This window comes from Salvia splendens, chromosome 1, assembly GCF_004379255.2.
Source record: "Salvia splendens isolate huo1 chromosome 1, SspV2, whole genome shotgun sequence".
Classification (NCBI taxonomy): Eukaryota; Viridiplantae; Streptophyta; class Magnoliopsida; order Lamiales; family Lamiaceae; genus Salvia; species Salvia splendens.
In genome coordinates this window covers 14,408,597-14,424,963 of record NC_056032.1, presented here as the reverse complement: position 1 = coordinate 14,424,963, position 16,367 = coordinate 14,408,597, and the positions used below count along the sequence as shown (strand labels likewise).

At 34.2% G+C, this 16,367-nt stretch overlaps 1 protein-coding gene across 1 annotated transcript; it reads left to right on the top strand.

Moving 5' to 3' along the window:
• The first annotated feature begins 8,886 nt into the window (after positions 1–8,886).
• On the top strand, positions 8,887–10,459 carry LOC121796437. Its single transcript, XM_042195298.1, has 2 exons — positions 8,887–9,171; positions 9,306–10,459. Exon 2 carries the CDS (start codon positions 9,491–9,493, stop codon positions 10,307–10,309), a length of 819 nt encoding a protein of 272 aa, XP_042051232.1. The 5' UTR covers positions 8,887–9,171; positions 9,306–9,490; the 3' UTR covers positions 10,310–10,459.
• Positions 10,460–16,367: the final 5,908 nt, after the last annotated feature.

Genomic DNA, 16,367 nt, shown 5'->3' with positions numbered 1-16,367 from the left:
TGTAGAAATTGAGAAACCAAACACACATACTGCGAGATTGAGCTACACACACAAAGCTCACTCGAGCAACATGAAGATATACCAACTGACATGAACATAAAATGATAAAACCATGAATATAGAATGATAAAACTATGAACATAGAATGATAGAACCAACTAGAGAAAAAAAACAGAGAAATTTTATTTGAATATACTCAATCAATGATTACATTCGGTTACAACACGCTTTTATAGCTGATCAAACAAGAAGGGAAAGAAACTAGAAAGTGCCAGCTCATCCATAACTAATTATTTAACTAACTAACTAACTAACTGAAAAATATCTTCCAACGGCTTCCAACGGTAACTTGTTCTCGGCTTCTCACTTCGAGCTTTGTTTGATGTATTTCAACCTTCTGATTTCTCTCTTTTATGATAGATTGAACTGCATATCTATATATAAGAGATTATATCTAACCCTTCTCCGCTGTTTCTATAAGGAAAGTAGTAATCATCTGCAAAAACTTACCTTATTCAAACTATTCCGTAACTAATGTATATAAGGAAATTTTAAGATCCTTTTTACTTACCTTATTCCGTAACTAATGTATATAAGGAAATTTTAAGATCTTTTTTTACTTACCTTATTCAAACTAACGGCATAATAACTTGGGTTAGAAGATTATATCTTTCATGTTAATCTGCTCCATAATTTGTAATGTAAGGAATTACATTTATTCAATCAGGATTAAACCTATTTTTATATATAAAATAAAATTATTTCTTAGTATAATATTCCCAAAACCATGCATTTCAAATTTGAAAATATGGAGTATTCAACAGTTAAATAACTCGTTACTAAATTTATTGTTTTTATTATAGATATATATAGAAATAAGTGTATATGAATTCATATATAGATTCTATTTTGATTTCGGGCTAATCCGATTGTAATTTGATCCAATTAAAAATTTTGATCTTTAATAGCAAACATTCTTAGAGCTAGTTCATGAGTTAGTCTTAGTCGGACTTGTTAAGTCAGGGCATAGTTTCGAACTGCATTTATATACACATTTTGATTGAATATATGATAGTCATATCATACATTTAGATTTCGAGCTAACCCATAATTTAACTAGACTATTCAAGTTAGGGCCTATTTTTGAACTGCATTTATATGAGTACATATTTTAATTAAATAGTCCCTCTGTCCGCGAATAGGAGTCTCGTTATTCTATTTTAGTCCGTCCTCGAATAGGAGTCCCGGTTATTTATACTATTGTAATAGGCATCACATTCTACTAACTCATTTCACTTTCATTTTATTTAAAACTAATAAATACAAGTGAGATTCATATACCATTAACTTTTTTCAATCAACTTTGCATAACATTTCTTAAAACTCGTGCCGGAAAGAAATGAGATTCCTATTCACGGACGAAGGGAGTATTACTTTTCAGATTTCACATAACTATCAGAGCAATTAGAAGTCGCCATAATTTAGCTTTTTTTCTTTGACTTTATACACAAGGCATGAAAGCTAAATGGCATCATATTTAAGTAAACATACATCATTAACAAAGTAATGCCAAATCTCATATCAATCATTATAATCCATAGTTTATACCAGAAGCTAAATCAGATAGATTGGCAATCCAACTAATATTTCAATAACACAATTCTCCAAATTCAAATGGTCTTGATCATGCATGATTTTTTTTTTGCAGAGCTATACAAATTAATAGTACTACAAGATTACAAGTTGGCATAGTGCAAAAGTCCCTCCAACGTGATATTACCATTTGAATAATCTATATTAATGGATATATAGTCAATGCATAATTTTGTCAATTTAAAAACTAAAATAAAATCAATGTTTTAAAAACCAAACCGGACCGGCCGGTTCGACCGGTCGGACCGCGAACCGGTAGGTAGTCTGGTCCGGTTCACCCCTTTAAACCACCACTGCATTGAACCGCCGTGAACCGGTGGAACCGGCCGGTTGGACCGTGAACCGGAAACCGGTTTTCTATTATTTTTTTCAAAATTTTTTAAAATTTGTTGTTGGTAGAGGTTGAACTCATGACCTCTCTTCTAGTTAAGAAGACCTCTACCACTCCACCACATGGGCTCATTGAACAATTTGAACATTAAATATTTTTATACATTAACCATTAATTTTATCTACAAAAACTAATAATTCATTTTAATTTTATTATTCTTTAATATAATTGTTAATTATAATATATATAATTATCATCCTTTATATTTTAATGATGCTCTACTTACCACCTATATTATTATTAGTACCATATAAGATTCATTATTTACTATAAATAATTTTTTTATATTACGTACTTAATTTATATACCCTAGCTATTGACATTAATGAATAATCTTATCTAAACTAATTAATAAGTACTTAATTCATATTTAATTATATATTATTTTACGAAATAAATTTTCTTAAATTAATATAAACATTATCTATTTTAATACATGAAATATTAAATTTTTTATCTAGACTAACTAATATTAAATATATATATCTGAATATATTTACTAAATTTTAATATTATTTATATTTATACATCACTAATTATCTATAAGGTTTAATGTTTTGTGATATATTATTAATTGTAAATCATTTACTAAATTTAATATATTTTTATATATATTTGCAACAGTAAAACGGTTAGACCGGTGGTTCGACCGGTTCGACCGGTTAAACCGTGAACAAGTAAAGTCGACAGTTCACTTGCCGGTCCGGTTTTTAAAACATTGAATAAAATATTCTATAATAGTGCAAAAGTTCCTCCAACATGATTATACCATTTGAATGGCCCATATTAACGGATATATAGTCAATGGACAATTTTATCCTTAGTTCAAAAAATAGCTAAAAGGATAAAAATAATTAATAATATTGCAAAAGCCCCTCCAACATGATTATACCCTTTAAATGATCCATATTAATGGATATAGTCAATGGACAAAAAAATAGCTACAATGAAAAAATTGTCCGGTAATAATGCAAAAGTCCCTCCAACATGATTATACCATGTATATATGGATTAATTATGCTAATAAAATTTCTAAGTATCATAAAGATTAGAATTCAATTGAATAGAAATTAGATTTGTAGTTACTCTTATAAAAAATTATCACGACATGGTATTAAACAAGTCTAACTCTAACACATCAACTGTCACGTATTCAACCTCCAAATTAACAAGTAAACCAGTTAGTGGTGACATTTTATAAGGGAGTGTTGAGCTTGAGAAGTTAATGGCTCTAAGATGGGTTGGCTGACTCAGTTCCTAGTTCATATTTAAAGCCCCAATAATGAGTAATTATGGAAAAGCCCAAACTTGAAGACCCAAAAAAAATTCCTCTATTGATCAAGTCAAGCTTCCAAAATGTTTAGAACAAATAAAAAAAACAAATAATAATAAGAGGGAACATCTTTTTAAGTGCACGAACTTTTCCGAAGTATCATTTTAGGTCCGTGAACTTTAAAAATATCATTTTAGGTCCGTCAACTACAAGTTAATATCATTTGAGGTATTTTGAACTTTTTCCGGATAAAAATGCCCTTAAGGCATTTAAAGGGCAATTTAGAAAATTCTTTCTCCACTCATCTTGCGTCAGAGACCTAGGGTCCAACAATTTGTAACGCCAATTTTTTATATTTAAATTCAATTTGGATGGTAATTGATCTTCATTCTGAAATTCATATAAATAATACTCCGAATGATAATCCAAATTAATAGCTATCTAATTTCAAAATAAATAAATTAAATATAATTCACAAATCACCTATTATAAGTTCATAAAATGCAGTTTAGATTGAAAAAATAAAATAAAGTATCAAGTCCCAATTCACTATTCCTAAATAATTGGTCATCTACTAATTGAAAAATTAACACATATTTTTTACGACAAATTTTAATTATATTTAAATTCAATTTGAATGGTAATTGAATTAAATAGTAGTAAAAAAATTGTTAGACTCTAGGTCTTTGACGCAAGATGAGTGACAAATGAATTGTCCAAATTGCCCTTGAAAGCCTTGAGGGCATTTTCGTTCGGAAAAAGTTCAAAATACCTCAAATGATATTAAATTGTAGTTGACGGACCTAAAATAATATTTTCAAAGTTCACGGACCTAAAATGATACTTTGGCAAAGTTCGTGAACCTAAAAAGATGCCCCCTCTAATAATAATAACAATATTATTATTATTATTATTATTATTAGAGGGAACATCTTTTTAGATCCACGAACTTTGCCAAAGTATCATTTTGGATCCGTGAACTTTGAAAATATCATTTTAGGTCTGTCAACTACAAGTTAATATCATTTGAGGTACCTTTTAAATATTTTGAGATCTTTTGGCCGAAAATGCTCTCAAGGGCTTGAGGGGCAATTCTGTCAATTGTTGATGGGTGGTCTGACACTGCTGCAATAAGATCAACCGTTTAAGTGATTTGACATACTTATGCACTTTGTGTCATACCGATGAGAGAGAAGAGAGAGGTACTTCCTGTATTTACTCAAATAATTCACCCATGTCTCTTTCTTTCTCACATTTTCCCCCATTCCTTTTCCTCCCCTCTTTCTCTCTAATTCGAAATATCTTCTAAAATTTCTACATGTCGACCACTTTTACAAACGGATGTCACTGGTTACGCTTTGAATATGTTAAAATTGTTTGTGCCGTGAACGGGCAGCCCTTAAAATCGTCTCAAATTCGAGGAGGCATTCTCACGGAATGTTATATTTTGTTTGCGAGAAGAAAGGGAAGAATGGTGGGTGCTCGTTTTTCCGCTGGTGCTACCCTATTACCAGCGATTGTGCAAGAAAACCGTCAAACGAAGAAGGAAGAGAAGCCACAATTTCAGGAGTTAGTGGAAATGGAAAGCTTCGCTAAGTTAGCGGCTGTATGAAAGAAAAATTTGTTGTCCTCTTTTGTTGTTATTTTGTTTTCTCAACTATGGCAATTTTGGTTAGTTTAGAGCATCTTCAATGGTAATAGGCCAGCCATAGGCTAGCCACAAATTCATCCTACCACACCATCAGCACTAAAAACTCCTCCTGCCACATCATCAGGACAAGCAACTGGACAAGCAATAGGCTAGCCACAATAAACAAAATTATAAAAAAAATAAATAATTAACAATCACACAAAAAACGGAATTAAATTTATGACACAGATACGGGAAAATTCAATAATAATATTTAAATTTAAAAAAGTACATTAATTAAAAAAAATCTAACGACGTGCAGTCCTCCGCGCCCACAACTCTTCAATTAAATCCTTTTGGAGTCGAAAATGAGCATCCACTTGGCGCATGTCGGCATGTGCCTTGAGGCGACCGATTTCATCGTGAGGTACCCCCCTTCAAACGTTGGGGGTGGCCACGCCGTGGCTTGGGCCGGCTTCATTAACATCGTCATTGGCCCAACTAGTCAGTTGTACACCTTCATCTTCGACAATCATGTTGTGCAGGATAATACATGCGTACATTATATCAGCAATGCAGTCGACATGCCACAAACGCGTTGGACCCCTAATTGCCGCCCATCGAGACTGGAGCACACCAAATGCGCGCTCCACGTCCTTGCGCGCCGACTCATGCCGTTCCGCAAAGTAGGCCTTCCTCTCATCTGATGCGCATCTGATCGTCTTCACAAAGACGGGCCACCTAGGGTATATCCCATCCGCCAAGTAGTAGCCCATATCATGTTGGTTCCCGTTGGTGATAAAACTGATGGTCGGACCGACACCCTGGCACTGCTCGTTGAAAAGGGGCGACGAGTTGAGGACGTTGAGGTCGTTGTTCGACCCGGCTACCCCAAAATATGCATGCCAAATCCACAGCCGGTAATCAGCTACGGCCTCGAGGATCATCGTGGGATTCTTTCCCTTGTAGCCGGTAGTGTAGAACCCTTTCTAGGCAGCGGGGCAGTTCTTCCACTCCCAATGCATACAATCTATGCTGCCCAACATCCCGGGGAACCCATGCTTCTCCCACTATTCAGGGGTAGGGCTTCGAAGATACTGATAACAGAATATTTCAATGACGCCCTGACAGAAATACTTCAGACAATCCAGAGCAGTCGTCTCACCGATGTGGAGGTACTCGTCCCACATGTCTGCCGCGCCTCCGTAGGCCAACTGCCTGATTGCCGCAGTGCACTGGGTCTGCCAGCCGCATCGTACCTGAACCGGAAACACAAATATCGACGCTCCAAAGCATCAACGATACGCATAAGCGCTGCCCTACGCATCCTAAAACGCCGCCTGAAAAGAGGCGCCCCAAACCGCGGCTCCTCCGCAAAGTAGTCTTCATATAGCCGCTGATGTGCAGCTACGTAATCTCGATCAATCACTGCTCGTCGGTGGACAACGGGTGGAGGTCGAGGTACCGTCGGCTGCAAGGCCCTTTGTATCAACCAGTTTATCTCGCGGGACGTATAGGCCTCTAACTCTTCGTTCATTTGCCGTTCGTACTCCTCAGCATCACCACGACTACCACCACTACTACCACCCGCGTTACTCATTTCACGTTGTTGCTCTTGTACAGAAATTAAGATGGAGAGAAAACTCGTTAAAACAAGTGGTGCGAATGAAAATGACGTGCAAATCGAGTATATATAGTGTTTCAAAAAATTAAAAAAAATTGAGCTGGCCGATTGCTCGCCGATCGGGAGCCTGCAATGGCGGCCAGCCGACCGGCGAGCGGATCGGCCAGCGCCCGAAAATTGGTCCCGGGTCGCTGATTTTTTCACCGAAATGGCGCTTGCCGGTTCCAATGGTTCGGCGAGCGGACCGGCCAGCACCGAGAATCAGCTAGCCTGTCCGCTCGCCGCCATTGGAGATGCTCTTATGCAAAAAATTACTCAAATCCTACACATGCAGAGAAGTGACGTCTCTGACGCAGAGATGCAGCGGCGAAGAATTGCTAAAATTGTCATTTGAAGGCCTTAAGGGAATTTTCGCCAGAAAAAAAGTTCAAAATACCTCAAATGATATTAACTCGTAGTTGACGGATCTAAAATGATATTTTCAAAGTTCACGGCCCTAAAATGATACTTTGTCAAAGTTCGTGGACCTAAAAAGATATTCCCTCTTATTACTATTATTATTATATTATTATTATTATTATTAATATTATTTGTGCTTCAGTTCATTACTGTTAGGAATTTATAAATATTGGCCGCAGAGCGCAATACTGCCACATGGTTCCATTTGTAGCTCAATATTGGTTGCAGAGCATAATATTGCAAGCTTATCCTTATCGTAGATGCTCTAAGTTATACACCTTCCGTCCCAACTAAGTTGATACATAATTTTTGGGCAAGAAGATTAAGAAATTGTGTTGAAAAGTATGAGAGATGAATAAAGTAGGAAATATAAAGAGAGAGTAAAATAAATACGGAGTAGTAGAATAAAATAAGAGTGATTGGATGTTTTGTTTTTTTTTTAAAGAAATGACTCAACTTAGTTGGGACCTCCCAAAGAGTAATACGCCTCAATGTAGTTGGAGGATGAAAGAAATATTTAATTATTTAATTGCAATCATTTGTCATAGTTGGCGATAAGGTTAGTTATACTTGCACCTCAATTACCTGAACTCTAAACAATACTGGAGCACAATAATAAACTAGTATTGGAATAATAGAACTTTTGTTCTCTCAACAACCCCATTAAAGTATATATTTGACTATTTCTAATATCTAATAATCTAAACAATATTTCTCCCCTCATCACTTGTTATACTTACTTTATTCTAGTATATTTATTTATTTAAAATTAACTTATGAGATTATTTTAGTTACAAGAGGTGGGTATGACTCATTATCATATAATTATCCGACTCTTAGAATTAAGTTGTGAAATTCAATCATATAAACCAAATATAATGCATATTGATTCATGAGATATTTTCTTTCAATTTTTAATTGCAGTCAACATCAAAAAATTTAAAAGAAATAAAAGAAAATATAATCTTTCAAACATAATAGACCCTAAGGAATGAAATCAGTTCATAACACAGAGAAAACAAAAGTATGCTTATACTCAATACTTCCTCAATCCGTCATTAATTGTCACAAGTTAATTTGCTCAGATTTTAAGAAATACTATAAGGAAAAGTGAGTGGATAAAATTAGTAGAATATGAATCCTATTTTTATACATTAGTTTTATAAATAAAATATGAGCATAATGAGTTAATCAGATAAAATTTATTTACCTAAAAATAAGTAATTAGTAGTACTAGAGAATAAATTAAAAGAAAATTAGTAATAAATAATGATTGAAGGGAGAACAAAATGGGTAGGGAGTCATCTAGTGGATATTGACTATCAATCATAGTAAAACATTTAGGATCTGAAATTTTTTTATTAATTATGCATAATTTTAAATTGATCTATACTAGTACGATACTAAATAATTAAAATAAATTGGTAGTTTGAATTGATACTAATTCAAAATGTTTTGTTGGATTCGAATAAGCAGTAGTCCACATTCTATGTTTCACAAGATGCTACATTGGTGATAAATTATTTACTTCCTCACTGAAATTTACACCACAAAGGTAAAAAAAAATTATTGAATTGCTCAATTTGATTTTTTTTTTTCGCAATTGAATTTCGACTTATCTACACCAAATAAGACATTTAATAACGACATCAATCTTTTCAACAGACAAAAGAGACAAATAAATATTTTTCCTTTGAAAGATATTTTATTAAAATGAGCAATCTACTAATCCAATACATGCCATACAATTTAAACTGGTACTCCAAAATTTAAAAAAAAAAATCAGGAAAAAAAAAAGTGGAAAAGAAAATAAAGACCTTTTTCAGCTACAAAAATTTATAATCAGTATCTTATCACTCTCTACTCATCACTTTCTTGTCTTTTTGACTTGTGCTTTTTTCTCATATTTATATGTTTCTTTCTCAATTATTTAGGCTATCTATATCTTTGTTCTTCATTTTTGTCTCTCAATCCCTATTCCATTTCACCTTTTCCCTTTCTCTAAATTTCGTCATCATTAGAAGCAGCTAATTTCATCCTCAACTTCATCATAATTAAAAGCGGGTAAATTTAATCGCAGCATGCAAAAGCTGTTCGCCATTTCAGATCTGTCTCACTGATTTGGTTTTTCATTTTTCAAGGTATCCTATGTTTATAAAATTTCATCCATCTACAGTAAAGTGCAGTTTTGTTTCTGCATAAATTTCTCTCAGATCTCAGGCTTCTCTATTTGTTTGGCTGAATTGATTTTTTTTTCTTTTTGGTTTTTTCGCAGTTTTCAGATTTCGAGAAATCTCGTCGAGTTTGCCTATGAATGAAACTTCAATTCCTTAAATTCCCAAGGAAGAAGAATTATTAGTTTCTTGTTTCTCTCTCTTGAAATTCCGCCTCATTAATCGGCGTCATTTCCGCTCAAATTCACTCAATTCTTCTGAGAAATCGGTGATTAATTACACGGCAATGGAAATCGTCGTCGGCGGCGAGAAGCTCTACTCTCAGAATCTGAGTGACTTTCTAAGAATCAAAGAAGAAGATCATCGGAGGAATCTCAACCAGAGCACCTCATCCAGTAACGGAAGCTCCTCCCGCCTGACACTAAGCGCCATTCTCAGCGATAAAATCGGCCAGCCTCCGCCGCCAGAGGAGCCGCTGCGGCGCGTCGAGTCGAACCGGACACTGCTCGACGTCATCCGCGAGGACCAAACCATCAGTCTAGGCCGCGGCCGGGGAGATAGCCGCAGGAGTTGGCGGCATTTAAAGGACAAGCTCCGCCTCCGCCGCAGAGGTGCCGCCAACAACCGCCATCGCCACTCGTTCCGGTCCGCCGACTCGGGCGAGTCAACTCAGTCCGATTCCAGAGCACCGATTCCTCTCAGAAACCCTAGGCGGTCAACGGAGACCGCGAGCGAGAGATTCGAGCCGTCGATTTCGCCTCCGAGGAGACAATCGACAGCCGAGGACCGCGGTTCGCCGGCGGAGCAGCCGGTGAGGATGTCCTTGATGGCTTTGCTGGCGGAGAATGATCGGCAAATGGGGTATGATAGCTCAGCGTACGTGATGGGTGAGGAAGAGAGTGATAAGGATGTAAAAGAGGAAATCGCCGTTGGTGGCGGCGTGGAATTGGAAAAGTGCTGCGTTTGCATGGTGAGACATAAGGGGGCGGCTTTTATCCCCTGCGGGCATACATTTTGCAGGCTGTGTTCACGGGAGCTCTGGCTACACAGAGGAAACTGCCCTCTTTGCAACAATTTCATTGTTGAAATTCTTGATATCTTTTGATCACTTTCTACAGGTGTGTGGATATGGATTCTTGAATCCTCATCATTCATTACATTCATCTTCTTGTTGCAATTCTCTTTTCTTTTTATTCTTTTTTTTATAATTCAATTTTTGGTTTTAGTAGACAATGGAAATTCTTTTTGCTTTTAACTGCTGGAAATTATTGAATTTTGGACAGCAAGTCTGTTTGGGGTGGGGATCCTCTGCTGTGCTTTTCAGCACAGCAGCCCCTGCTGCCCCTCCCAACAAATAAAATAATTAATTAAATAAAAATAAATTAAATTAAAAATATATATATTATTTTAATTTGTTGTGAGGGGCAGCAGGGGCTGCTGTGCTGAAAAGCACAGCAGAGGATCCCACCCCGTCTGTTTGTCTTTCAGTATATTGTGGTGAGTTTTAAATAATATACATGTCGTTAATTGATGGAGTACTTTTTTATGACAATTTTTATTTAAAGAGAGTTTTAAAATTGATTGCAATAATTAATAAATTATTCATAGATTGGATAAAATTGTATGTTAAATAAATTATTATATCAAATTTGTCCTAAATTTAAATTTCTATTATATAAAATGATTTGTATTTGAATAAGCTCCTTTTAGATGAAAAATAAATTTATGATGTCCTACTCATAGTAGTCCGTAGTTCATTAGAATTAGATTGGAATATAACTGTAGATTCAGAGTATCATGGCGTAAATATTTTAAACACTTATATATATATATATATGGGAGCGTTATTCTCCTATTCATTCCTTAGATCTTTTATTCTTCTTAATATGGGCCATTAGATCTCATTCATCAACGGTCCAGATGATCTGCATTATTACACTATAATGGTGCATTATTAGTCGGTGTGCATTATTCAACTGAAAATCTGCATTATTAAATGACACGTGGCACCAATCTAACCGTCGGATGACAAAATCGTGGGGCTGAGATTAAAAAGAACAAAGAACAAAAGATACAAAAAGGAAATGAATACATCCATATATATATATATATATATATATATATATATATCAAACCATACATCAAATTCAAATCTATTTTTGAATTTTTTTATGAAACAATACCAAATATGGTGCTACTATAAAAATTGTGTGAGACATGTACTAAAAAATGGTGTAAAATTTGAGGTTAGTGTAGATGGTTGAAATAAAATTACATTTTAGTATGACTTATCCTTAAAAATGAGTTTTTAAGTTTGAGTTTAGTTTAAATAGTTGGAGACGAAAATAGAGTTCGAAAATTTATCACAATTTAAATTTAAAAATCATTTAATATTTCAAAATATTTTATTTCAATATTAATTCAATTAAGTCAAATTTACCAGTCTTCTTTTGCAAATGCTTATAAAGGTATATCAAAATGAGCCTACATTTGAAATGAAAAAGGGCATGCGTTGTATATTCTTCTTTATGGGACCATTTTTAGGCTTGCATTTTAAATTTTTTGAAAGCGCATGTGTCGGTGATATCTTGATAGAGAAACTACGGGGGTGCAAGTGCAATTATTTTAAATTGTTATTGTAGTTTTTACATCTGATAATGGATATAGATTAAAATAATTGAAGAGCATCGACAAATAATTAAATATACCGTTTACTTATAAATTGGAAATCAAGTAGTTACTTATAAATTTCGATAGAATATGTGATAGGTATATATGATACCGCTATTTGCTCAATGCTCATCAATTTCTGGAAAATGGCTTTTGAAAATTAGATAATTAATACGCACGACATATTTTTTTTAAAATAATTAAATAAAACATTCTATGATGATTAATTAAAGACAACGGAGGAAAAATATACTTTATAGAGCGAAAGAATACTTTGAACTATATTGAATTGAATGACGTAATTGTTTTAAAGCGATTATCTTACTACAGAAACACGTATATTTGTTACACTCATATTAGAAACATGCATCCTTAGGGGCGGGTGGTACCTTGAAAAGTAATTTTCATGGGAGTGGAGATAGTGGGCTTTTCATGAACACGTGAATAGTTGCAATAAAAAAGGTGATTCTGTCGTTTTGACGGTTGTGAACCGAACCATTCGGGGTTCCAACCGTGGGAGCCCGTAGAGTTATCGTCTTGGCCGGACATAGTGATGTTGTAGGGTATGAGAGAATGAAGATGAAAATGGATATGAGAGATTGAAGATGAAAATGGATATGAGAGAATGAAGATGAGAATTGTGTAGTTTGATGTGAATTTTTGGGAGTGAAATTGGAGGTATTTATAGATGAAAGTGTGTATTTTTGGGATAAAAAATGAAAAAAAAATTAAAAAGTGGAAAAAAACGGTTATAAACAGATATATTTTTTTTGGGAAGTGAATTTTTTTTATTGGTTTTTTTAATTAAAAAAAATTTAAACACAACGGCCATGCCGTTGACGAATCCCAGCGCGCCACGTCAGCTGCTCGATGCATCGAGCAGCGTCGTGCTAGCGGCACGAGCGTAGCGGCGGTGGGTAGGGTCCGTGCCAGTGACGCGGACGGCCGTGGCGACGGACGCCACCGTTGTGGATGCTCTAACCCTACATTCTACGTATTGATTTATTGAATATTTTTAGGTGTTGGATTTTCTTTAGGTATTAAATTGTACTATAAATTTAGGTATTGAATGATTAATACTGTTGGTTTGTATTTTTTTTAGTTGATTTCAATTTTTAGGTATTTAATTCATGAATTTGTTATATTTTTAGTTGTTTGGTTATTAATTTTTTTCGCAATGAATTGTTAATATTTTTATCTGAATAAATTCAAATTAAAATTGAATGAAAAAACCAGTTCCTCGGTTTCTACACTAACCGATGATTAGCGTAGGAATTGAATTTTTTTTCTTAACTAATTCATTTTCTTGGATTGCTAAAAATTCACATTTGGTTAACCAATTTTCCGGTCTAATTAGAAACGAGACCAGTCGAATAAGCAGACATGAAGCCTTGTGTTAATGAACAACAATTCCTAATCTAGTTTAGCCTCTATCTCCTAGAAAGGTGGGGAACAAGGTGAAAGTGAAATGTATCACTACTATGTGAATATAATTAATTTTTAGCTTTTCCAATTAAAATTTATGGGAATAATGTGTGTGCTGACATTTTAGTTAGAATTTGTTATGACAATAAATGCAAGTGTAAATTCATGGATGCAGAAATGGATGGTGAAAATGACCCTGCCCAAAATTCACAAAAGAGAGGAAAAAAGTAGTGTCTTAGTTTGATCATACGTTTGGTCATCGATAACAACTTTCCCACATTAAAGGGATGCTTCACCACGAATATTAAGCTGTCAATCTATCACCAGTTACGTAAAATAAGAAAATACTTATTACAAAGAGTACTGCAATATTTTACGGTGAAGGATGCATGGACCCAACCCATATTTTATAATGTACTGTACTACATTTTTTATATAGTAAAAAATATAATTACTCAAGATATCGTTTTTTCTGTTGGCGTATTCTAAATGTTTGGAGTAGGTACTACCAATTATCTACTTTCTTGAAAAATTAATTGATATGTGATGCGAACCATATTTCCTATATTTTTCTCCTTATACTACACATTTTTATGTTAATTATAACTCATCAAGTGTGCTTTTATTGAAGTTTAGGAGGGTTGAAAGCTAGAAGTTCGCCGGAAATGCATGTTAGAGGATTCCAGAACTTACCCCGGCCGGGCAGTGGCGGATCCAGAACTTTTAATCTGGGGGTACGAATTGTGCAACAAATAATTACAATATAGTATTAGTATGCAAGGAGTATTAAAAATAATATAAAAATAGTAGCATAACAAAACAAATAATTTGTATTTGTAAAAAAAACTCAAGACAAAATAAGAAAAATAGCAAACTAGTAGTAGTATTTAATTTTGAACTTTAAAATTCGTACCTAAGCATTAAAAATATAACTGAATCAAAAAATATAAATATACCTAATCTTTGAAAGAAACTCATGGTACTTACTATTAAGAATATAATTGAAATAAAAAAATACATGCAACACATACCTAATCTTTGAAATAGAAAATAGACTAACTGAATTTTCAAATTTTATATCATATCACGAATATATTTCAGATTATACTTAGTAAAAATGCAATAAAAAAATACAGATATAAAAATAAATTGCAATAGATCATTTATAAATATTCTAGGCTAATTGAATTTTAAATTTTATAACACATTAAAAATATAATTCAAATTAAAGTAAAAAACTATCGAGATAGAAGTAAAATCAAATAAGATCATTGAGACAAAACAAAATAATTGAACTTGATACGTCTAATACTAGTAAGAGGAAAAGCAGAGCAATAATTACGCATCAAGGGGATTCAAACCTTGGCCAAAGGGTAGGAAAAGTTAGTTCTTAACCACCCGACCAACAAAGGTTTTTAGGAAATTCTACTACAATAATACATTAAGAGGGAAATATTTGGGGGTACAGCGGTACTCCCTTGTTCCCATGTGGCTCCGCCACTGCGGCCAGGTGAATTTCTAGATTCAAGACACCCGGTAGGGTGAAATTCGCGAGGCAGGAGGAGTCCAGAGAACACCCGGTCGAGTGATTTTAACTTTCAAAACACCCGGCCGGGTGAAATTCTTGTTGAAGTCCAGAAGCATTTCGCCCGGTCGGGCGATTTTCATTTCCATTTCGCTCGGCCGGGCAGTTCATTTATAACTGCAAGTGGCAGTTTCTCGGTGGTTGCATGGATAAAAAAAGAATCATACGACAGAAAAAGGGGAGACGAAATTGGGGAGAAAGAGATTGGAGAAAAAGAAGGGAGAAGAGGAAGAAGAAAGGAGGAGGATCCGACATCCAATCTTCACCATCTCAGAGACGGACTACCGCCGGCTATCGGAGAACACCATTAGTCTTACGGTTTTTCTTCTTTAGCATGTGTGGCTAGTTTTTCTTCATTGCTCCTAACACTAGTAGGATGGATTGATTGTAGAGATTCTATATTTAATCATTTGCTTTGGTTTTCGTCTATGGTTTGCATTTTATATATGCTATGTTATGATGCATCTAATGTAGTATATTATTTGCCTCTTTCTAATGTGTCTTCAACTTGGAAATTGGATGATAACATAGATGAAGAACTTATGAATTTTACCTTGTTCAGAGATAAATGCATAAGTGAATATTGATTAAAAAAAGTCTTCAAAGTTGAATTATTACTTACTACGCATTCGTGGGAGTTTAGTTTGATGAGAAGATGTTTATGTGTTAAGTGTTCAGCTAACCATAATATTTGTTGGCTTTGAGAAGTTAGTCTAGTATTTACTGCGCTTTCGCGTGAATAATAGTCTAATGAGTAGGTACTTTTAGCTATGTGTTCAGTTAGCATTAGTACTTCTTTAAGTATGTTCAATACTTTTAGAGTGTAAAATTGATCATCGTTCTCAATAGCGTATGAACTTGAATATAGAATCAATACAATAGTGATTCATCCGAATGTTGTTGGGAGCAATGTTCTTTATCTCTTGAGTTTCTCTATTTTCGTACTTTAGTTCTTAAATTTAGTTTATTAATCTTGTCAAGTCTTGTTAAATAATCAAACGCCTCCCTGTGGTTCGACACTCTTTTACTACAACTACATCTGTACTCTTGCAGAAAGGTTGTAATTTTAGAGCTAATTTATTAAGCTTGTGTGTTATTAGTTCATTGATATAAAAGCTCGAAAAATACACATGTACTTGAATTATTATAAGTATTATTCAATGACATAAAAACAAATCACATAAAAACAGATTTTATGCCAAATGGCAGTTTACCTGAAATATAATTTTCAACTACTTTAGGTGCATGCTAACATCATCCCAAGTTTTTAGTTATAAAGATGTGTTGTATTTAAAAGAGTTATACTCCTACTTCATATTCAAAAGCATTTTATGAGTATTTCTAAATTTATAATATTTTAATGAAAATAAAAATTTTAACTGTTTATAAGCCGAGCCCATTATATACTGTCCCCGACAAATATTGAAAGCCCAAAAGCTTAACCGGATTTGTATTTGACCCGAGCAAGTAATACATAAACGGG